General features: G+C 34.4%; 2 protein-coding genes across 2 annotated transcripts; one reads left to right on the forward strand and one right to left on the reverse strand.

Annotated features, from left to right (window-relative positions):
- The first annotated feature begins 79 nt into the window (after nt 1-79).
- On the forward strand, nt 80-9075 carry LOC133680318 (homeobox-leucine zipper protein REVOLUTA-like). The gene is made up of 18 exons (XM_062103182.1): nt 80-1165; nt 1673-1832; nt 2382-2464; nt 2575-2665; nt 2781-2876; nt 2992-3105; nt 3204-3287; nt 3421-3576; nt 3647-3721; nt 4180-4286; nt 4431-4614; nt 5868-6056; nt 6472-6552; nt 6972-7106; nt 7288-7619; nt 7831-7936; nt 8117-8266; nt 8687-9075. The coding sequence occupies exons 1-18, from the start codon at nt 927-929 to the stop codon at nt 8834-8836; spliced, it is 2532 nt and encodes an 843-aa protein (XP_061959166.1). The 5' UTR covers nt 80-926; the 3' UTR covers nt 8837-9075.
- An 8203-nt stretch (nt 9076-17278) lies between these two features.
- On the reverse strand, nt 17279-20950 carry LOC133680658 (CASP-like protein 5A2). Its single transcript, XM_062103694.1, has 3 exons — nt 20483-20950; nt 19408-19540; nt 17279-17741 (listed from the first exon to the last, which is right to left on the reverse strand). Exons 1-3 carry the CDS (start codon nt 20695-20697, stop codon nt 17550-17552), a joined length of 540 nt encoding a protein of 179 aa, XP_061959678.1. The 5' UTR covers nt 20698-20950; the 3' UTR covers nt 17279-17549.
- Nucleotides 20951-21275: the final 325 nt, after the last annotated feature.

Here is a 21275-nt window from a genome sequence, read left to right on the forward strand (position 1 = left end):
GTCATTTCAGACAAGGAATAGGGAGAGGGGCGTAAATGCGCCGACCGAAATTATAAAGAAAAGAAAGAAACCAATCCTCTCACTACACTACACAACCACGGTCTAAGTAATTTGTCGGGATGCGTGCAAAATCAAACTGCTCTCCTCTCTCCTCTCTCACCTTTTCTTTTCTTTTCCTCCCTTACTGTTTCAAGCTCAGACTTAGATCACTCACTGTCACACGCGCATTCTCTCTCTACTAAAATGCTTTTGTGCTCATGGTTAGGGTTGCATTCTTTCTCTTCATTTCTTTAATTTCCCATAGAAGCGGCAGCAGCAGCAGCAGCAGCTCTCTAATGTCACACCCACTGGCTCTCTTTCTTGAGAGAGCCCTTGCTTCTAGATTTCTCTCTTGCACTCAAGCTTGTTTGTGAAATTTCTTGTGATACTGAACTGGGTTTCTGTTTTCTTTTAGATTTTAGATTTTAGATTTTAGATCAAGAGAGATAGGGATGGTCTGAAGCTTGTGTTTTTTTCCCTCTCTTTTAAGGCTCCTGGTTTTGGTTTTGTTTTTGGTTTTAGCTCAAAAGCAGGAGTTGGGTTTTTTCTTGAAAGATTCTTGAAACTGATAACGGAGAGGTTTCTCATAAAATTACACACACAGCTTCTGTCTTGTTATAGCATTACATATTTATATTAGTTTTAACCTCTGCAAAAGAAGATAAAAAAACCACCCGTTCTGGCCTTTACTTGCCTCTCTACAAACCGTTTTTTTTTTTAAAAAAGCTCGAACCATACTCGTCTTTTCCTTTCTCATCTCTTGTATCTTGCGAAGAGTAAGAGACGGACATTACTAGGACCAAAGAATCTTAACTGGTAAGCTCCTCAGGAAAGAAAGCGGACACCTTTATTTATATCCGTGTTTGATTATTTAATTGGTGGTGGAAATGGCGATGGCGGTGGCCCCTCAGCACAGAGAGAGCAGTAGTAGTGGGAGCTTAAACAAGCACCTTACTGATAATGGAAAGTATGTTCGGTACACATCAGAGCAAGTGGAGGCTCTTGAAAGAGTTTACGCCGAGTGCCCTAAGCCAAGCTCTTTGCGCAGGCAACAGTTGATCAGAGAGTGTCCCATTTTGGCTAATATTGAGCCCAAGCAGATCAAAGTCTGGTTTCAAAATCGCAGGTTAAGATAAAAGAACATAAATTTACTCATAATCATTTTGTTTGTTTGTTTTTATTGAATTTTTTTGGGCGATCAGGTCTTAAGGGACTGGATTAATGACATTTTTGAAGAAAAGGTTTACACTTTGACATTAAATGCGTTGAAATTTTTTGTATAAATATTTAAGTTCACATGAATGGGTTCTGGCGTCGCTTTCTTTTATTTATTTTTAGGTGGGAGAAAGGCTAGATCCTTACTGCATTTGGGTTTAATTTCCTGAATTTTGTTTGTTTTGCTAGTCTCTTCCTTTTTCTATAAATGCAAGCTTTCCTGTATTGGGTCATGATTTCACACCGGGTTTATGTACTTTCTATTCATAGGAAATGCATTAGTGTACGTGGTTTACTCCAATATGGGTTTTTGATTAGTTGAATTTGGGATGTACAAAAAGAGAATCACAGTGTAAAATTCTTTTGGGGATGAAGGGGTTTCTTGGGCACTGAGAGAAGGTGGTGTTTGGGGGTGCAGGTGTCGAGAGAAGCAGAGAAAAGAGTCTTCAAGACTCCAGACTGTGAACAGGAAATTGACTGCAATGAATAAGCTGTTGATGGAAGAGAATGATCGCCTGCAAAAACAGGTGTCACAGCTGGTGTGTGAAAATGGTTTCATGCAGCAACAACTACAAACTGTAAGTTTCTGATCATGGTCTTCTATTTATAATCCATATTCCAAATTGGGAAGTACTGTGGGTGATCTTGGGATATAAATTTGGCATGATGACCCAGAGTAACTCAAGCATGTACTTCTGGGTGATTCCTACTGCGACAGTTTTGCCAAGTGCTGTGGATGTTGCAGAGTAGAAGGTGCATTTGATGTGTGTTGATTACATTGATTCTGTCATAATTGTTGCAATCTGAGGCCCTAGCATTGAAGTCTAAACAAAGTCAGCTTCTAGGGAAAGGAAAAAAATAGTATTTACATTTCATTTATTAACATCATGTTTTTGTCTTCATTCAAGCTAGTGGTTTTATACTTATTATGTTCATCTATTTTCTTGCTGCACTTTCTTCTGTGTTTGGTCATGCTTCACTTCGTTAATTATTTATAGCACCAATAGTATGTTTTACTGTTTTATAAATGATAGCTCTAATTGAGATCTCTGGATTCAGCACTTGTGTAATTTTCTTTCTTTTCTTCATGTTTGGACATGGGTCACATAATTTGATATTTTGTACAGGCACCTGCAGCAGCTGATGCGAGCTGTGACTCTGCGGTTACCACTCCACAGCATTCACTCAGAGATGCCAATAACCCTGCTGGGTAAATCATTCACCAGGATCTGTTTTCCATCATGTTTTTCATTGTGTTTGGCTGGATGTATGTCTGTTGCTGTACATCATGTTTCTTTTTTCCTTGTTTTCTTTTGGCAGACTCCTCTCATTGGCAGAGGAGACCTTGGCAGAGTTCCTTTCAAAGGCTACAGGAACTGCTGTCGATTGGGTCCAGATGCCTGGGATGAAGGTTGTTTTCATTAATTATTTTCATATATGCATCAATTCCACCAGTAGTTTGGTTGATAGTTTTTTTGTAAGCACTTTTTTTCCCATCTGAATGAGTCATTTAAATTCTTTGGCAGCCTGGTCCGGATTCGGTTGGGATCTTTGCCATTTCACAAAGGTGCAGTGGAGTGGCAGCTAGAGCCTGCGGTCTTGTAAGTTTAGAACCTACCAAGGTATGCACACTCATATTTGTAAATAATTTAAGATGTTTCTTGTCATTTATTACCGACTGCTTGTTTTAATGTGGTATAAATGTGCTGTTTGATTTTTTTTTTCAAAATATGACAGCTTGCAGAGATCCTTAAAGATCGTCAATCTTGGTTCCGGGATTGTCGGAACCTTGAAGTTTTCACTGTGTTTCCTGCTGGAAACGGTGGAACAATTGAACTATTATACAGTCAGGTAATCAGAAATGGATAAAGTCGGGATTTACTTGTCAATTTTTTTATCTAGACTTCTATGCTCTTTACCAGAGCGGCTAAAAGTTGAAATTGATTCAGATATACGCTCCGACAACTCTAGCTCCTGCGCGGGATTTCTGGACTCTGAGATACACTATAAATTTAGAGAATGGCAGTCTTGTGGTATGTATGCCTTCTATAGTTCAACTGATTCTTATGGACTAATTGATGTTTGTCAATTCAGTTTTAGTGTCGAGATGTTGCACTTGTATTTTTAAATTGTAGTGGCCTTACAGCACTTGTATCTTATGTTAAGGTGTGTGAGAGATCTCTTTCTGGTTCTGGTGCTGGACCAAATGCAGCTGCAGCTGCTCAGTTTGTGAGGGCTGAAATGCTTCCTAGTGGCTATTTGATAAGGCCATGTGAAGGAGGAGGGTCAATTATCCACATCGTGGATCACCTGAATCTTCAGGTGCAGTTTTTGACAATTGGCATTAAGTGTCTTAATAAGTCAGAGCTAATGTCTTTCATATTTTTTACAGGCATGGAGTGTGCCTGAGGTGCTGCGACCACTTTATGAATCATCAAAAGCAGTGGCACAAAAAGTGACAATCATGGTGAGTAGGTTCTTGATGTGACCATCTTTCATAAAGCTGTATTATAAGGGATCAACTATCTTTGCCTTTTTTACCTCTATTATGAGATGACTTTCCCTCGGTCAGTTCATTATCTATCTATTTTGGCATGGGGTGCTGCATGTAATAATTTGCATCTGTTTTACATTATTGTTTGATATGGTTGAGATGCCTTTTATGCTTGTGAAATTGCAGGCTATTCTTCTGCAAGTTGAAAATTAGGAACCTTTTCTTTCTTTCTTTCTTTCTTTTTTCTAATGTGGGCATGTGCTTCTACCTTGTTATGACATTATTTTGGCATGTTTACAAGTTTGGAATCCTTGAAATAAAACAATTTCCATGTGGAGTATTATTTATTGGTCCGCTGCATATGGTGTTATGGCTTTCATGGATAAGACAAGTTTCAACACTACTGTACTGATTACCTGGTTTCTTTCAAGGCGCTGCGCCATGTCAGGCAAATAGCTCATGAAACCAGTGGTGAGGTGGTGTATGGTTTGGGCAGGCAGCCAGCTGTGCTGAGAACCTTTAGCCAAAGATTAAGCAGGTAGTTATATGACCCTGTCTGTCAATTTAAGTGATCTTCTTGCAAAGACAGTCATGTGGGCCAACCTAATGTATATTTAAGCATTTGAGGTGTGCGTATATATGATTTAATTGTGTATTTCTGTTCTGTGTCAACTTCTCATAGAGGCTTCAATGATGCAATCAATGGGTTTAATGATGATGGTTGGTCACTGATGAATTCTGATGGAGCTGAGGATGTAATAATTGCTGTTAACACAACCAAGAATTTGATCAGTGCTAATAATCCTGCTCATTCCCTTTCATTCTTGGGAGGGATTCTTTGTGCAAAGGCTTCCATGCTACTGCAAGTAAGTTTTGAAACTATGATCACAAACTTTCTGTGGCCCATAGAAATATTAAAGAAATCTTTAGCATGTAATTGTTAACTTCATGCTCTTGCATTCTAGCAAACCCTGAATAAGCAAGTTCATTTGCATTTTCATCTTGAGTGCTAATTGTGGTTGTTGAATAAAGTGCACTTTTTAACCAATTTAATTTTTTCCCTCTACTTTTGACTGCTTATTTACTTTGAACTGACTATTTGTGCATGCCATTGGAATCTGAAATTACAACTGAAGTCTTTTCAGGATATTCTCTGAATGCTCTGGCTTTTTCATCTTTCTTGCTATATGTGGAAAGTCTGTCTGAAATTTCCTTGTTTGAGGCTAGATTATACTCCATCCTATTATTATTGGCCCTTTTTTCATTTTTTTAGTTCTCCCATTTTATTTGGCCAATTTGAAAATCAAACGTTTTACAAATACTAAATTTCTATTATGCCCATTTAAATTTACAATATAATAATGTAGATTAGCTAAGGAAAATTAGGAGTAGAAAAGGAACAACATATTCACACTAATTAATGAGCAATTGGTGTTTTCTTAAATTTTGTGTTTTTTTGTGAAGGGGGCAATAATAATGGGACAGAGGGAGTAATATAGAAACTGATAGTTATTTCTTCCTTTTGGCATCAAGAGATGTCAAATGTTGGTGTACTGTTTATAGACAATGTGGAAATCTTAGGTTGCATGTGGCGTGGGGTTAAAAATCCGGAGGGAAAATGTTAAGAGGGGTAAGTGTTGAGGGTGTGCAAAGTGTTAAGAGGTAAGTGTTAAAGGATGTTTGGTAGGGGTTGAAAAAATTAAGAGTAATAGTAGGTCCCAATATAAATCAAATCAAATTTTAAATGAAAATATAATTATTAAAATATCAAATAATATATATTTGCAGTCAGAAATAGGAAGTGGAAGAAAAAAAAGAATACATAAATATAAAATTCAAAAAAGGGAGGGAAAGGCACAGAAACCAGATTTTTCCTCCAAAATTGCTTTACCTTTCCCCCCACAAGGCTAACATTAACCCCCCTTTTGGGGTCAATGTTACCCCCCAAGAAACTTTCCTCCCTCCCCAAAATCATACCAAACATAACTAAAGGGGGTAACTTTTCACCTCTTTTGCCCCATGCCAAACGTAGCGTTAGCACTTGTGTATGATTAAAAGAAAGAATTTAGTGCAACATGTCTTTGGATAAAACTGATTTCTCTTTCCTTTTACCTGCTAGAATGTGCCTCCAGCTGTGCTGGTCCGCTTCCTAAGGGAGCATCGCTCTGAGTGGGCTGATTTCAGTGTTGATGCTTATTCTGCTGCATCGTTGAAAGCTGGTTCATATGCATATCCAGGGATGAGATCTATGAGGTTTACTGGGAGCCAAATCATCATGCCATTGGGCCACACAATTGAACAGGAAGAGGTATGTTTTCTGATGGGAATTGTTTCATGCTCATCATCGCAACATTGCTGATAAATGGAACCAAAAGGATTGTGTAATTTCTTAAAAATGAGACGATGTGATATCCCAATCCATATTTTATTTTGGTGCTCTATGGGTTTCCCTTTTCATGAGCTTCTCCGCATTCAGTATTCAGATTGTCACGATGATTACTGAGCATTTGCTTCGTGTCCATGGTTGCTTCTTTTTTCATGACCTCGCACCCTAGTCCTCTTAAGGGATTTCAGAACATTATCATGCTGTAGTGGGCGAGTCTTCTGTCCAAACAAAAATGTTGTGCCCTGCTTAACTTGGCCATATACTGCCATGGGTGCAATCATGTGTTGCGAACATGTATCTTCAAGTACTTTTGTTCCTAACTGAAACTTGTGTCCAGTTGCTTGAAGTTATTCGACTTGAAGGCCATTCTTTTGCACAAGAAGATGCTTTTGTTTCACGGGACATCCATCTCCTACAGGTGCTATTTTTTAGCATTTCTATTTGTTTACCTTTTCCTTTTCTATAGCATGTAGGAGTCAGTTTTTTTTTTTTTTGGTTTAATTGAGTGTTAAAGAGTTTTGGGGCTACTACAGTTGCAATCTGTACCCCTCTTTTGACACGGCTAACCTCAACCAGTTCAACTTGGGCATGGTAACCAGGTTGATGAGCCTGTTAGGTTCACAATTTTACTGTGTTAGTTTATACCAAGGTTGAGATCAGTTTCTTGTTTCATTCCTATTTACTATTTTACAGAATTCAGAAAATTTCTTTAGCACTTTTTTATGCTGTACTTTTGGCTGCCTGAAAGAGGCCTGATCATCTTCTTTAGTCAGGCGTGCATATACTAACAAGAACCAACTGCATATGCTTTAATGGTGTTTCCTTTCTTTTGGGCAGATATGTAGTGGAATTGATGAGAATGCTGTCGGAGCCTGTTCTGAACTGGTTTTTGCTCCAATTGATGAAATGTTTCCGGATGATGCTCCGCTGCTACCCTCTGGTTTCCGCGTCATTCCACTGGAATCAAAAACAGTTGAGTATGAGTGGATTTTTTTCCTTTCCATTGGCCTCATTGGACCAGAGTTTCATTTGTTACGTATGTTGCTTATAAAGTAAACATATCTCAGTTGCATTTTACCCTGTGTTGGCTTGAGGCCTTACCGGAAGTTGCATCCCTTTTTTTTTTTTTCAATATGTTGATGTTGTTATACAGAAGGATGCGCAGGAGGCATTGACCACAAATCGCACTCTGGATCTAACATCAAGTCTTGAAGTGGGCCCAGTAACAAACCATGCTTCAGTGGATGGTTCATCATGTCATTTGCGATCAGTGTTGACAATTGCCTTCCAGTTCCCGTTTGAGAGCAATCTACAGGATAATGTTGCCACCATGGCCCGTCAGTATGTCCGCAGTGTGATTTCATCTGTCCAGAGGGTTGCCACGGCCATATCTCCATCAGGATTGAATCCAGCTTTGGGACCAAAGCTATCTGCAGGCTCCCCTGAAGCTCTAACACTGGCTCACTGGATCTGCCAAAGTTACTGGCAAGTCCTGCCTCAAGTTTCATCATGGTTTAGTGACTATATTAATAATATTAATAGTAATGAAGCTATAATAATCAAGTTGTCCCATGTACTGTTATTATGTGTTTTAGAGTAGAATATCTGTTCATTAATTTGCCAAGGCATCTTGTTATGCAGCTTCTATGATGTTTTGAGCTTGATAGAACTTTCTGATCTTTCTTTTTTTAATCAGTTACCATTTAGGAGCAGAATTACTGAGATCTGATTCTGTGGGTGGAGATTCTGTCCTGAAACATCTATGGCATCATCCGGATGCAATTTTATGTTGTTCATTGGAGGTATGTTTACATCCAATTAGATAACATTATCTCTGTCAAATATTTAGTTGAAGCGCCTCTTAAAAATTGCATATGGTACACCAGACCAGCGATGCCACTATTGAGGACAACATCCATTCTTCAGTATCTGAGATAACATCAGAGATTGTTTCATGTATCTATGTTTTTTTGGTGTTGCAGGCACTACCAGTGTTCATCTTTGCTAACCAGGCAGGACTTGACATGCTGGAGACAACTCTAGTGGCTCTGCAAGACATCACACTGGATAAGATATTTGATGAATCTGGACGCAAGGCATTGTTTACAGACTTCGCAAAGTTAATGCAACAGGCAAGTTTTACATGGAAATATGTTTTGTTCCTTCTGATCGTTTGTTGACTTATGTGTTGAGAAACGTTGGATGTTTGCCTTCAAGTTAGGTTCTTTATGAAAATTTCCCTCGTCATTATAAGGCACTGTAAAGATCTGTGACATTATTGTTCTCTTTCTTATGATTGGATAATTCTAAGACAATGTGTGTTTCTGTTCTGTGTATTCCCCAAATTTTTCTAAGCAAAAAGGGTAGTTGAGGATGGTTATAGCTGGTTTGATTAATGAGATCCTGGCTATAGTAAATATGTTTTCTGTGCATTGTCTTCTGTTATTACTGGGCCCAGCTAGTCTCCGGGTTGCCTTCATTAGGGAAAAAATGGAACAAAAACTGTATTACTTACAAACCCTAATTGGTGAAACTTGTCCTTCTGTGATCAGGGATTTGCATGCTTGCCTGCTGGAATCTGCATGTCAACAATGGGGCGTAATGTATCATATGAACAAGCTATTTCATGGAAAGTGCTTGCTGCTGAAGAGAACACTGTCCACTGCATTGCTTTCTCTTTTGTAAACTGGTCTTTTTTGTGAAGACCACAGTTCATTCACCCAACTCTCTCTGCCCATCTTTCCTCCCAGTTGAATATGAAGACAACAAAGGCATGGTGGAGGTTTTTGAAAATGAAAGATAAGTTTTGTAATATTTATACCCAGCTGCAGGTTTGCATCATATTAATTTAATTATTTTTCATTTAGTACACCCAGTTTTTCGCTTTGTCCATGTAAATATACTTTTCCTCCAATATCAGCGGAGCTTTTCTTGCACTTTACTGTAGTGTTTATACCCAGCTCCAGCTTCATTTTGAGCCTTGCATCTGTGCTGCTGCATTTTGTCTTTGAAGATGTTTTGCTATTTATTAGCTCCACATTGCGCACTGCTAGTATTCGTGTGGAGTTTTCCTTCTCCTTGGATTTACGAAGGAGGCTCTGAATGCTAGTTCTGCAGCTTCTGCTACAGAATCTTGGTGCTTTTAAAAACTTGTTCACGCTCATCTTTCTTCCTTGCTCTCGTAGGTGGGATTCTATCCGAGATTCGTGTCTGTTTTATCCGCTAGCTCATTAAACGTAGGTGCTTGAGAATTCGTGCACTGACATCTTTTTTTACTTATTGCCATCACGGCCTCAAGTTAAATAGAAAGGCTTGTTGAACAAAAATATCCAGAGGCCCTTAGGCAGCTCGCGGCAGTAACTCTTCCTCCCTAATAATCATCATATGCGGGCATCGATGATTTACTAGGTAATTGGTTCTCTTATTTTTAAATGTAAAAATTATGTAGATATTGTTTATGTATTTTTTATTTGTCAGCAATCAGCAAATCTTGATTAAGAACTTTATTTTTTAAAAATAATTTTCATTTAATTATAAGATAATAAAAATATATATTAATAAAAAAGCAAAATAATGATGGGTTACAAATAAAATTTGCTGCTATTACGAGGGATTGTTAAATAAAATATTATAAAAATTTAATGGTATTTAATAAAAAAATCTCTAAAATATATTTTGAATTAATTTAATTATTTAATTATTTTTTAAAAATAAATTTAAATTTAAAAAAAAACAGGTCAGGTGTATCTTGAATTAAAAAGCTTATTTGTAGCTTTCACAAACCAAAGAACAGTTATATCCTCAATCACCTATCACAAAGCTCCACCTCTCATATGCCATTTTCATCTCTCTCAGCTTGGTGGCGATCTAAACCAAGGCTTCACTCTCCCTTTCTCGGGCTTGCTTCACTTTTTCAAAAAAAATCTAATAGGGCTTGCTCGACTTGATTTTGATGTTATTAACTACTATACTCAAAAGAATTGGGCTGGAATCATTATTCATGTCAATAATGAACCAACTCAATTTTTTTTCTCTTATTCTTTATGTTTTTTTCAATTTAGTTCTTTAAACTTTTTTCTCAATTTAGTCCTTTTTTTCTCAATTTAATCATTATGTTATCTAATTCTATGAGATTGAGTTTTAAATTGTAAAAGATAAGATCAATAAATCCTCAAAAAAAAATTTAATTTAAACCTTTTGTTACCTAATTCTCTAAGATTAAATTTTAAATTGTGAAAGATAAAATTAAAAGAGAGAAGATCATAATAGAAAAACATGCGGCCATTCTCAAAGTCGGTAAAAAAGTGTTTTTTGACCTATCTAATTTCTTTTCTTCTCCGATTATGTGGCTTTCACCTTTAGAATTTCAGTTTTTGTTCAAAAGCTCATTTTATTCCTTTTCCAGTCTTTAGGTTTTTGGAGATGAGAGATAAACTCATCAAAAAACAGCGAAGTAGAGAGAGGAGAGAGAGAAAGTTGTCGGTTAGCCATTATCCAACAATAGAAAAGACCGATCTTGGTGTCAACAAGATTTATTTGATTAGAGAAGGTCTATTTAGGTTTTTTAGGCCTTCATCTCACTAGAAAAAATAGATCAATTTTGAGAAAGAATTTTTTCCGTTTTATTTTGTATTTTTGAACAAATTTATGAGTGTTTTGAGTTGAGAGAATGGTTTATTGACATGAGAATGATGTTAATTGAGTGTTTCTAAGCGAAAATATGTTGAAAATAAATTTTTAAGTTCAAAAAACCTCAATCCAATTTTACAATGACCTCTTTAATGGTTGTATATGCCATAGTGAAGCAACTTCTTTTATTTTTCATATTTAAACTTCTTGTTTTAATTTAATCATTTTGTTACTGATTAAGTTTTAAATTATTGTTGAAATATAAAATAAAATGAGAGAGGACCACAATGTAAATCACGGGGAAAACATATGGCCAGAGTCAAAGTCGGTAAAGAAATGCTTTTTGACCCACCTATTTTCCTTTTTTCTTCAATTTAGTCTTTTTTGCTTTTGAAATTTTAATTGATATAAAAGTTTTTTTTTTCAGTCCCTGAGATGGGAGAGGAGAGAGAAACTAGCTAGAAAACATTGAGGGAGAGAATTGTTGGTTGGTCGTATTTTAGTAACAAAAAAAATCGATCTTGGTGTCAACATGTTTTATTCGACGAGAGAAAGTCCATTAAGGTGATTTTAGACTTTCATCTTGATTTGATTTTGTATTTTTAGACCAATTTAGGGTGTGTTGAATTGAAAGTTCGGTTTGTTGACATGATAAAAAAAAATATTTATTAGGTGTTTTTAGATGAAAATAAGTTGAGAAATGAATTTGTAGATCCAAAAAAATCCGCCCTAATATTCAACCACCTCTCTAGTATTTGAGAATTAGGCAAGCAAACGACGTGTTGTTTTTTTTTTCTTTTAGATAAAAAGGCCAAAAATAATTTCCTCTGTAAATCAAAATAGAGTGATGTAATCTAACCTATAAATTTTATTTATCAATTTGATTGATTTATTTAACTAAACATCCATCAACGAGTCTGTTCATAATGATAATAAAAAATCTTCAATCTAAAAAGCACTTTGACAATACATACACATTTTTATATTAAAAAACTAACTTTTGACATCTTCTACAATGGAATAGGAGTAAATAGGCTAGCATAGACTAAATAAAAACAACTTACATTGATCATAAATGCCTCCACAACCACCATGTGCTACCTTTAATTCAAAACCCATAAAAACATGTATTTCTCAACCCTATATAGAAAAATTCCATATTTAACATAAAAAACATGTATAGATGAGATGGTAAAGTCTAGTTTTCTCTATAATAATTATTGAATCATTATTAATTTAAATTAAAATATATCACTTAAAATACATAAACAAAATTAAAAGATCTTAGAGTCTAGTTTTCTCTACAAAAACTTCCTGAAATGGAGGTTTTTGAATGACAATTTGGTAATTATTTTCTATTGAGAGGCGTTGTTGATGGTTTTGAAAAAGAAGGGCTAGGGTTTCGAGAGATGGATGACTCATCAAATAATTTCTTAAAAATCTTCATTTCTTCCATCAATTTTTTTAAGCCCTTCCTCTTCTTCCTCTTTTTCTTTTCTTCAAAATCTCTTCTGTGGGCTATTTTTTGGGGTTTTTAATTGATTTTTATCTTATTTAATCATTATATATTTTCTTTTGTGTTTTGTTTCAAAACCCTAACCCTAGTTTCTCTTCGACTTTATTTTAGGGTTTGCTACATGAATTATAAGCCAAATTGGCCATGGATCTTTTGTTTTATTCATTGTAGATTGCTTTGGTTCAATATTGTTGTTGCGATGAATGAGAGTTTTTAGTGTTTCTATTTTTTTTTAATTTGTATTTGATAATATTTTGAAGTTAGGGAAGTTATGATTTTGGATTTGAATCTAAATTGAATTGAATGAAAATTAAAGTGGGTTAGTGTTATTGTGTGGTTATTAAGTGAAAATGGTAAGCGTATAAGGAATTTAGGGTTTTCAAAAGGAGTTGAAGTTGAAGTTAGAAATTTCTTTTGTACTAGTTATTTGACATATGCTCCGTCATGGGTTGTATATTATTTTTCCATATAAAAATTGGATATGTAGGCTTTTTCAAAGTGTGTTTTAACATAAAAGATTCTAAGTGTGAATCAAAAGGTTTATGCAAGCATCTAATTAAATAAATCGAAAATCATGTATGTAAATAAATGTGAAAAAGCCATCATGATAATGTGAGAAATTAGAAGCATGAATTGGATAAAAAAAAAGAAAAAAAAAACAGGACGAGTCAACTTAAAGTAGCGTGATAAACATGTAATTTGGACAATAAAGGGCAAGCTAACCCGAGTTAGCCCTTAAAACCTATGGCTTAGGTAATGAGATCGAGATAACACAATAGACAAGAAATTGAAGAAAAACACAAAGCTAATATTTTTTTTTAAGTAAACAATGTCAAATGATGAAATAAAAAAATAAAAAAAGAATGTCGACCCGTGTTAATTTTTCAAACCTATAACTCAAGTCATTAGATCAAACATTAAAAGATAAAATTGGAGAAAAATCAATTAATAAAAGGATCTAGGATAAAAAAAATGTTAATTAAAAGAATGAAGGTGAAAATAAAAAACAAATAAATTAGAGGGTAGACTAGAATTTTGATTGGAGGATTAAATCGAAAAGAAAAATAACTTTAACAAAAGAAAAAAAAATAGAGAATGAGGATCAAATTGGAGAAAAACAATGCCTCATAAACTTGGATTAAAGAATGAAATTGAAAACCAATAAAACTTTTACAAAAAAACCAAGAAACAAAATAGAAAGTAAAAGAATAAGTACTTAATAGAAAGAAATAAAACATGAAAAATTGAAAGTGAATGACTAAATCAAAAATAAATAAAACTTGTATAAAAAGGTTAAGAAATAAAATCTAAAATCAAAAGAATAAGGATTGAAATTGAAATACCAAAAATAAAGAGAACCAAACTATATTTGTTTAGGGAGGAGAAAGAAAATAGAGAGAGAGAGAGAGAGAGCGCTCGCTGGGGACAAACCGTCACACCTATATGGACACATGCCTCACCAAAAGGAAGAGTACGTAATAGTGCTTCCAACGACACAATGAAAACACGAGTTTGGCTATTGAGAGGCGTCACACGCATCGTCCAAAGAAGATGGAAGCCTCTTAAGTGCTGACACGTATACAGAGTTTTCAATTTTAAGATCAATTAATTAACTTGAAAAGACCAATCTACCCCTAATGACATGAAATTAACAAAAAAAAAACCATACTAAAAGGGCCAAATGGTCACTGGACCCATGTTTTATTTTTTTAGGTTCTAAAGGAAAATGTCATTTTTATTTAAACAATTAAAAATATTTAAATACCCTCGTCTATAGCTTAGAAAAAAAACTTATCTAAATAACACAGAAGTCATTTAACTCTTTTAGAACAGCTGGAAAGACACATATACCCCCCTTGCAAATAATTAATGACTAATGGTCACCTGAAAAGACCAAAATAACCTTACCTATAACCTTATAACTTTTTATCTGATGGAAAAAAATAGTGATTACATTGTAACAATGAATAGTGAAAATAAAGTATTCCACAAAGTCTGCTGCAGGGTTTACCCCACACGTTTTAAAGTTTTTCTCAATGTGTTGATTGTTTGGTGTTGTTTATTAGGGCTAGAAAATTGGGTTATAGACTTGTAATTTAATGTGTTTTCAAGAGGAAATAAAGTTGAATAGGGATCTTTTCTAGTGTTGTCTATTAAAAGTGAAAAATTATGTTTTAATACATAAGAGGCTGAATTTTGAAGGTTATATGACTTTGTTTTGTCTTTTTTCAAGGATCGATTTGGATGACTTGGTTTAAAAAATCCAAGGACGTGTTTCGCTATTCATATAAATATTTAAGCTCTATAAAGAACATTAGATCTTTTAGTTTCATAGTTAAATAGATATAAATGTATAAATCAAGTAGTTTTTGCATTGATAGAGATTATTAGCTAGCTAGCTTAGCTTTTAAAGCCTTTTGATATAAGCTAGCTAAAATTAACTACGTGTAGCTCCCATAAAGGATTGAAGAGATTATGGAAGAGATTGCATTGCTTAAGGCTAATCACCAAACAAAATTAATAATCCTAGGTGCACATGTTAGGTAATGTGATCCTAGCTATGACATCAAATGATCTATTAGTAGTGTCTATTAGGTTTATTCTATGACCTAAAACGAAGTGGATCCAAGAGGAGTTTTATGGGTTAATTCGAGAGGCTTGGGTTAAAAAGGTTTAAATCAGTCAGTATGGATCTTTATCTACTTTTAAGGTCATATATGAAGTTACAAGAGAAGTTTGGATGCAATTTCAATTGGGTTGGAAACTAGACATTTGTTCTTTTCTAATTATATATGGTAGGCCAACAAATTTATCTAGAAAAGAGAAAACGACATGTTTGAAGTTGAACCTAGAAAATATCAGCAAAGTGTGAAAACAAAAACAAAAAAAAATTGTTTCCGCAAGAGTTATAGGTTCCATTTACTACAAGGAGTTCTTAATGTTATTTAAAACTTATATGGCATCCTTTGACTTACTTATTTTACAAGAATTTCATATCAAACAAGAAAAATTAACTGGTCAAAAATCAATTCTTATTTTACAAGGCATCAAGCTTTGTTTAACAAGGATTCTTTAACAATTATTTTTCTTGAGTATTTTTCACTGTCATATATAAAAAATGATGAAAACGATCTTAGACTATTATTATTATTATTATTTTATGTTAATAAACATTTTGTACTCACATACAAGCATATTGATAGATGGGATTGGAGATTTCCATAATTCTAAAGAATTACTTGTTAATTTGTTATAAGTAGAAAACATAGAAAACCTAACAAAGTTGTTTAAGGGTCAGTAATGCAGTGCTAAACTCAATAAAAAAGATGTTCAAGCTAATCGATAGCCTGATAAAAAAAAATCATAATTTTTTATCTAATTACTGTATTGCTCTTAAATTTAGCTCTTAATTTGACTAGAAATTTTACCAATATAGTTATATAAAAAAAAACAGCTTCCTATAACCGATGGAGGTCCAAAAGGCCTTTAAATTAGATTTATAAGATATTATTTAGGCCAATTCATTGTTTTCCTTTGTATTTTTATATTTTATAATATTTTTTTTATTTGATTTAAAATTATATAAGAAGTTGTAGATTTTTTAAAGAGATAAACTACACCAGAGAAAAATATTCATTAATAAAATATAAATTAAGTTTCTAATTGCGAGACTACAAAAATGTTCTTTCTTTGTGTTTATTATTAATTTTTTTTATCAGGTTCGGTTGCATCACATATAAATCATTTGATCACAAAATACATGCGTTATAATAATCTTGTTTCAATAGATGGATGAAGGTATGCAAGGTTATCAGTATATGTTAATACATGCATACCCGTTTCTCAATCTCTTCATACTTCTTGAAACAGCTACATAATCTTGCATCATCATCTTCCCTCGGCATTAATCTCTCTCTCTCTATATTTTTTTTTTTTTAATATATGATCTAGTAAAATTCTTGGAGAAATATCGACGTTTAGCTTGGGAATGCAGCTTCATTTATACTACTACTTTTGACACATGAATCAAGGATGCTTTGCTTTCAGTGTAGTAACGATTTCTTCCTGAGCTTTGGGATTCCGATATATATATTACATAAAAAAAAAAAAAAGGAGGCAAAAAAGATAGCGTTATTTTGCCCACAATTCCTTTCTTCTCTCCTCCTACCTCCAAATAAGAATGATTATTTTCAGTTCGGTTTGATTTTTATCAAAAAAGAAATAATCAAACTGAAATTTTTTTTGAAAAAAAAACCAAAACCAGGTCAAATCAACCGGTTTTGGTTCGGTTCGGTTTTTAGAGCAAAAACCTGTTCAAACCGGTTTGGCTCGATTTTTTTCTGGTTTTTTCGGTTTCGGTTTCGGTTCAATTTTTTACTTACAAAACCAAAACTGAACCGAACCGGCCAGTTTTTTCAAAATTTTAATCGGTTTAATCTGTTTTTTTTTTTATTCGGTTTTTTCAGTTATTTTTTTTCCAGTTTTCTCGGTTTAATCAATTTTTCAGTTTTTTTTGCTCACCCTAACTCTAACTCCAAGTGTTACTCTCGTGGTGACCTTTTCCCTTTCTACGAGAATGTGAGCGAAAGCAGTGAAGTCAGCAGGTGGTAGAAATGATACTTAGAAGGAAAGTAGCCACTTCTTGGTTTTGCCCATTTCAAGGACTAATCCCTTGTTGGGATCTATCTCTCTTGCCATCTCCGACCAAATGTCTTCCGACCGTTCAAAATCAAGCCCTGCTATCCTTGTTTAAACATCCAACACAAAATTACTTGCGGTGATCAAGTTCTTTCAAATCCCAAACTACTACAGGTGAAAGATTGTCAGAGCATAGCACCCACCTGGTGCCTTCAGTTTTACATGAAATTTGGGAGCTAGTGCAAATCTCAATGATACGTACTTTCCATTGCCTCGATGCCTGCGTAAAGTAAACCTGTGGTGCTGCATGTTAGATAACTCCTAGCCAAATAGAGAGGAGAAAGAATGTGAGCGTCCACTCTTCAGAAGTCATTACACATACTCCTTGCGAATGTCCACACCAAAGTTATCCAATCAAATCCATTGTGCCTAAACAAGCAAATACAAAGCACCCCAAATATTTACGTTGCATTCTGATTTACAACAAAATCGCATGCCAAGAGTAATGAACTCATCCTTCTATCAATGCACACATGCAACAAAGATTAAACAAGACTGTCTTGTATTTCAGTTGGTACCACAAAATGGCCAGTGTTGTCAATTTCTTTTTAATTCAGCAATTTTTTTGTTCTTCATCGTGATGCCAGTGACCAAAAGTTCAGGAGAAAAGATGGCAATGCAGAGAACCAGCTGATGAATGCCATGGCTGTAGCAGTTTCGAACTGTAAACAATGGTTATTGGCACAGCTGTCAAGATCATTGTTGATAAGGACTGTGATGCCAGCAGAAGCACAGGCAGCAGCAAATGTGAGAGTGGAAGCTATCTGCATGAAAATGAAACAAAATTGAGGAGAATAAAATCTAAATGCAAATAAATTAACTCACGAGATAATACAACAGAGTTAATTGATGTGAAGTGAAGAAAGATAGAAAATGCACACTCGGATGTAGAGTAAACATCCATGTAACTGAGGGAGTATTATCGCAACCTTTCCATTCTGCAGTTCAATGTACATTTTTGGAATGAGCACCATGAAAAAATTTCCCAAAAGGGAACCTTATGAAAATGCCTGATCAAACTTACCTAACTCCACAAAACTAAATGTCAAGGGTCATAAAATATGCAGTGTTTATGCTCTCTATACATTTTGCAAGCTTCCATGAATTTTCTTTAAGAATTAATATTTTCAGGCTGCAAAAAATCTTCTTGTGTTAAAGATATTTGTATGTACAAGGAAAAAGTGGAGAAAGAACATTGATTTTGTTTAATCTTGATATATATGTCTATTTTGATCTCTTATTTTTGTTGCTAATTGGGTGCATGTTAGTGAAGAATAGGAAATGGATAAATGAAAGAATATTTTGTTTTTGAATCACACTGTAACTCTCTCGTGTACTAACCATTTAGTTTCTTATTTTTCCAATTGACAGAATTGATTTTCTTTATCAATTTAAAGCAGATCTCAGTAACAAATTTAATGATATCTTGCTAGCTCCACAAAAGTATTTGACAATCTTTTGCAAAATGGACTTTATATAGAGGTATTTTAGGAAAGTAGACTACTTAAAGCATTGACCAGACGAACATTTTGGGACAGATAAAAAATAGAAAGGCAGACAATCTCTTTGACATGGAGGGAGAATATTCAAAAATCCTAGAATAGCATGCACCCAAAAGCTTATGCAGAAACCATGATGAGCATAGTTATAGCACTTGAGCTTGTGAAATATTATAGTGAACGCTATCTTCTTGCCATTTCACAAAGAGATAAGTCATAAATATTCAGTCTAAATGTGTATTTGGGATTGTGGTGCAGAATACTTTTCAAAATAACTTTTTGATTGAAAATGCATCAAAATATTTTTTTTTCATATTTTTTATATTTTTAACATCAACACATCAAAACCATCAGAAAACATTAAAAAAGTATCAATTTGATGCTTTTTCAAGCCAAAAGTACTTTTGAAAAGCACCTAAAAGCAAAAGCATTCCTAGACACTCCCTAAGTAGATTTAAATATGATTCTAGTCTGCATTCTAGTAAAATGTAGTTAGCTGAATTTTCCCTCTAATTATGACTCAATGTAGACTCCACTCCTTAATGCTAAAACATTAGACTGGTGATAATGAAAATGTTAAAAGTTGAAATAAAACAGCAAGTGATGGTAATTGTAGCTTTAGCTCTTACAAGCTGAAAATCAAAACGAAAAGAAGGGGTAAAAAGGGATGGTAGTGGAGTAACCATAGAGCACAGGAAATTGAGTGGATAAATAGGGGGAAAACTAGTTTTTAAGGGACAAAACCAAGCAGTCCAAATCACTTGACAATCTTATGTAAGAGGAAGACCGGCTGCTACAAGCCACAAGCAAAATGCATCTATCTTTAGGAGTGTAAAGATAAGGGCTGCATATATATAACACGCGAGAACAAGGATGGCCCAGATGTCCACTGTTAAGATTCAGTTTTACATTAAAGACATTGTCATCTTACCCCATCACCAACAGCAAAAGCTATGACAATCCTGTAATTCTGCAATGAGCGCATCACCAAAAGGGCATAAATATCAACAATAGCCAAGCAAAGGCTCCACAGGCACTGCAAGCTAGCGGCCACAACTAGGTAGCTGATATTGCGCATTATAAAAGAAAAGAACTGATGTCATCAAACAATAAATATCATAATTCACATAAAAACTGACTCACAAACCAAAAATTAGACATCCCATCCTGTTAATAGTAGGATATGCAAAATTCAGTAGCATGATTACGTAAAGAAGACATCCAAAGCACAACTAATTCAGTTGTTGGGATAAAACAACTCACTCATCAACAGTGAAATCTTATTAATAACCAGAACATGTCAAACATACTTTTTATATTTCCAAGCTGTTAACCACATTGAAATACAGATACAGCAAGCTAATACAAAACAAGGATGCTTTAAATATTAAGTAACAAGGAAACAAACAAAGAGTGTTTGAAGATACTATATGGTGAAAATTTAATTATAAGCTCTTTAGAGAGCCGTGCTCTTCATGACATACCAATGCAACTCCGGTGTAACTCAAGTGTTTGAAGATACTATATGGTGAAAATTTAATTATAAGCTCTTTAGAGAGGCATGCTCTTCATGACATACCAATGCAAGTCCAGCGTGACTCAAGTGCTCCTAATTCTCTTCTTCATACCAATGATCCACACAAATCAATCAAAATGCTAAAGATAGTATCGCAAAAGGAGTGTTCTTTTCCAAATGAACAGCCACAGCCTGATCAAATCAAGCCCTAGATAAAATTATTGGAAACGAAAGTGTTCTCTTTTTTCGAGCCTAACTTGTAATTTTGCTACGGCGTTGAAACATTTCATCTTCCCTGCTTTTAACATAGCAGCAGCAGCAGCAATCAAATAAAAAATTTAGGGTTTTAAAAATACCAAACTGATATTAATAAGCTAAATATTTCATATAATTCTCTTAAGGAAAGTTGAAAGCAAAATCAAGCAATTGAGCCAAACACAACAAATAACAAAATAAATAACAAAAAAAGGAAGGCAAGGAATTCAATTACGTAAAGGCAGTAACAGAAGGGAAATCGCTGGTGGAGGCCATGACAGAAAGAGCCGTAGCAGCAAATATAAACTGAGAGAGACGCAAAGCAAGGCCGCCTTTGGTGCCTGGCATCCCTTGTATGTCTTTCATCCTCACTCTCGGCGCGTTATTGTTTCCGCCGTCCGTTGTAGTCGGATCTTCCACCGGATGTATTGATGCATGGCTCACGCTCATCTCTCCACCACCACCTGCCTCTTCAATTCATTGCTATAACAATAATAGTAATAATCTTCTTCTTAAATTAAATTAAATTGAAACAAAACAAAACAAAAAAGAAAATACTTCTATTTTCTCCTCTAAATCCAAAAATTACTATTTCTTTCTCAGATTCTTTTTCTTTTTTTTTTCTAAAAGTGAAAGGTCAAATATTTCCTCTTCTAATTTTGTGAGAGACTGGGAAAGAAAATCCTGCCTAATTGAGTTAATGATGCGATTTCACTCACTGTATGGTAATGGTAAAGTTTTCAGAAAGTTGTAATTTAGTCCCTATTCTTTTTTATTTTATAATTTTGTTGTTCTAGTTTTGGAAATCATGAGTTAGTCCCTTGATATGGTTGACTCTTTATTCTTCTTTTATAGTGTTCCAAAGAGCGCACTTTTAAGTTTTAATATGCCTCAGCCTCGTGCGCGTTTTCGCTATTGTTGTGCGTCTATTTATTTTTGGTTTAAAATTAATAATGTTCGATTAATATTTGATTTGATGTTCTTTTATAAATAAAGTACAACTATTTACTATATAAGGTCCATTTTTA

This window comes from Populus nigra, chromosome 19 (assembly GCF_951802175.1).
Source record: "Populus nigra chromosome 19, ddPopNigr1.1, whole genome shotgun sequence".
Taxonomy (NCBI): domain Eukaryota; kingdom Viridiplantae; phylum Streptophyta; class Magnoliopsida; order Malpighiales; family Salicaceae; genus Populus; species Populus nigra.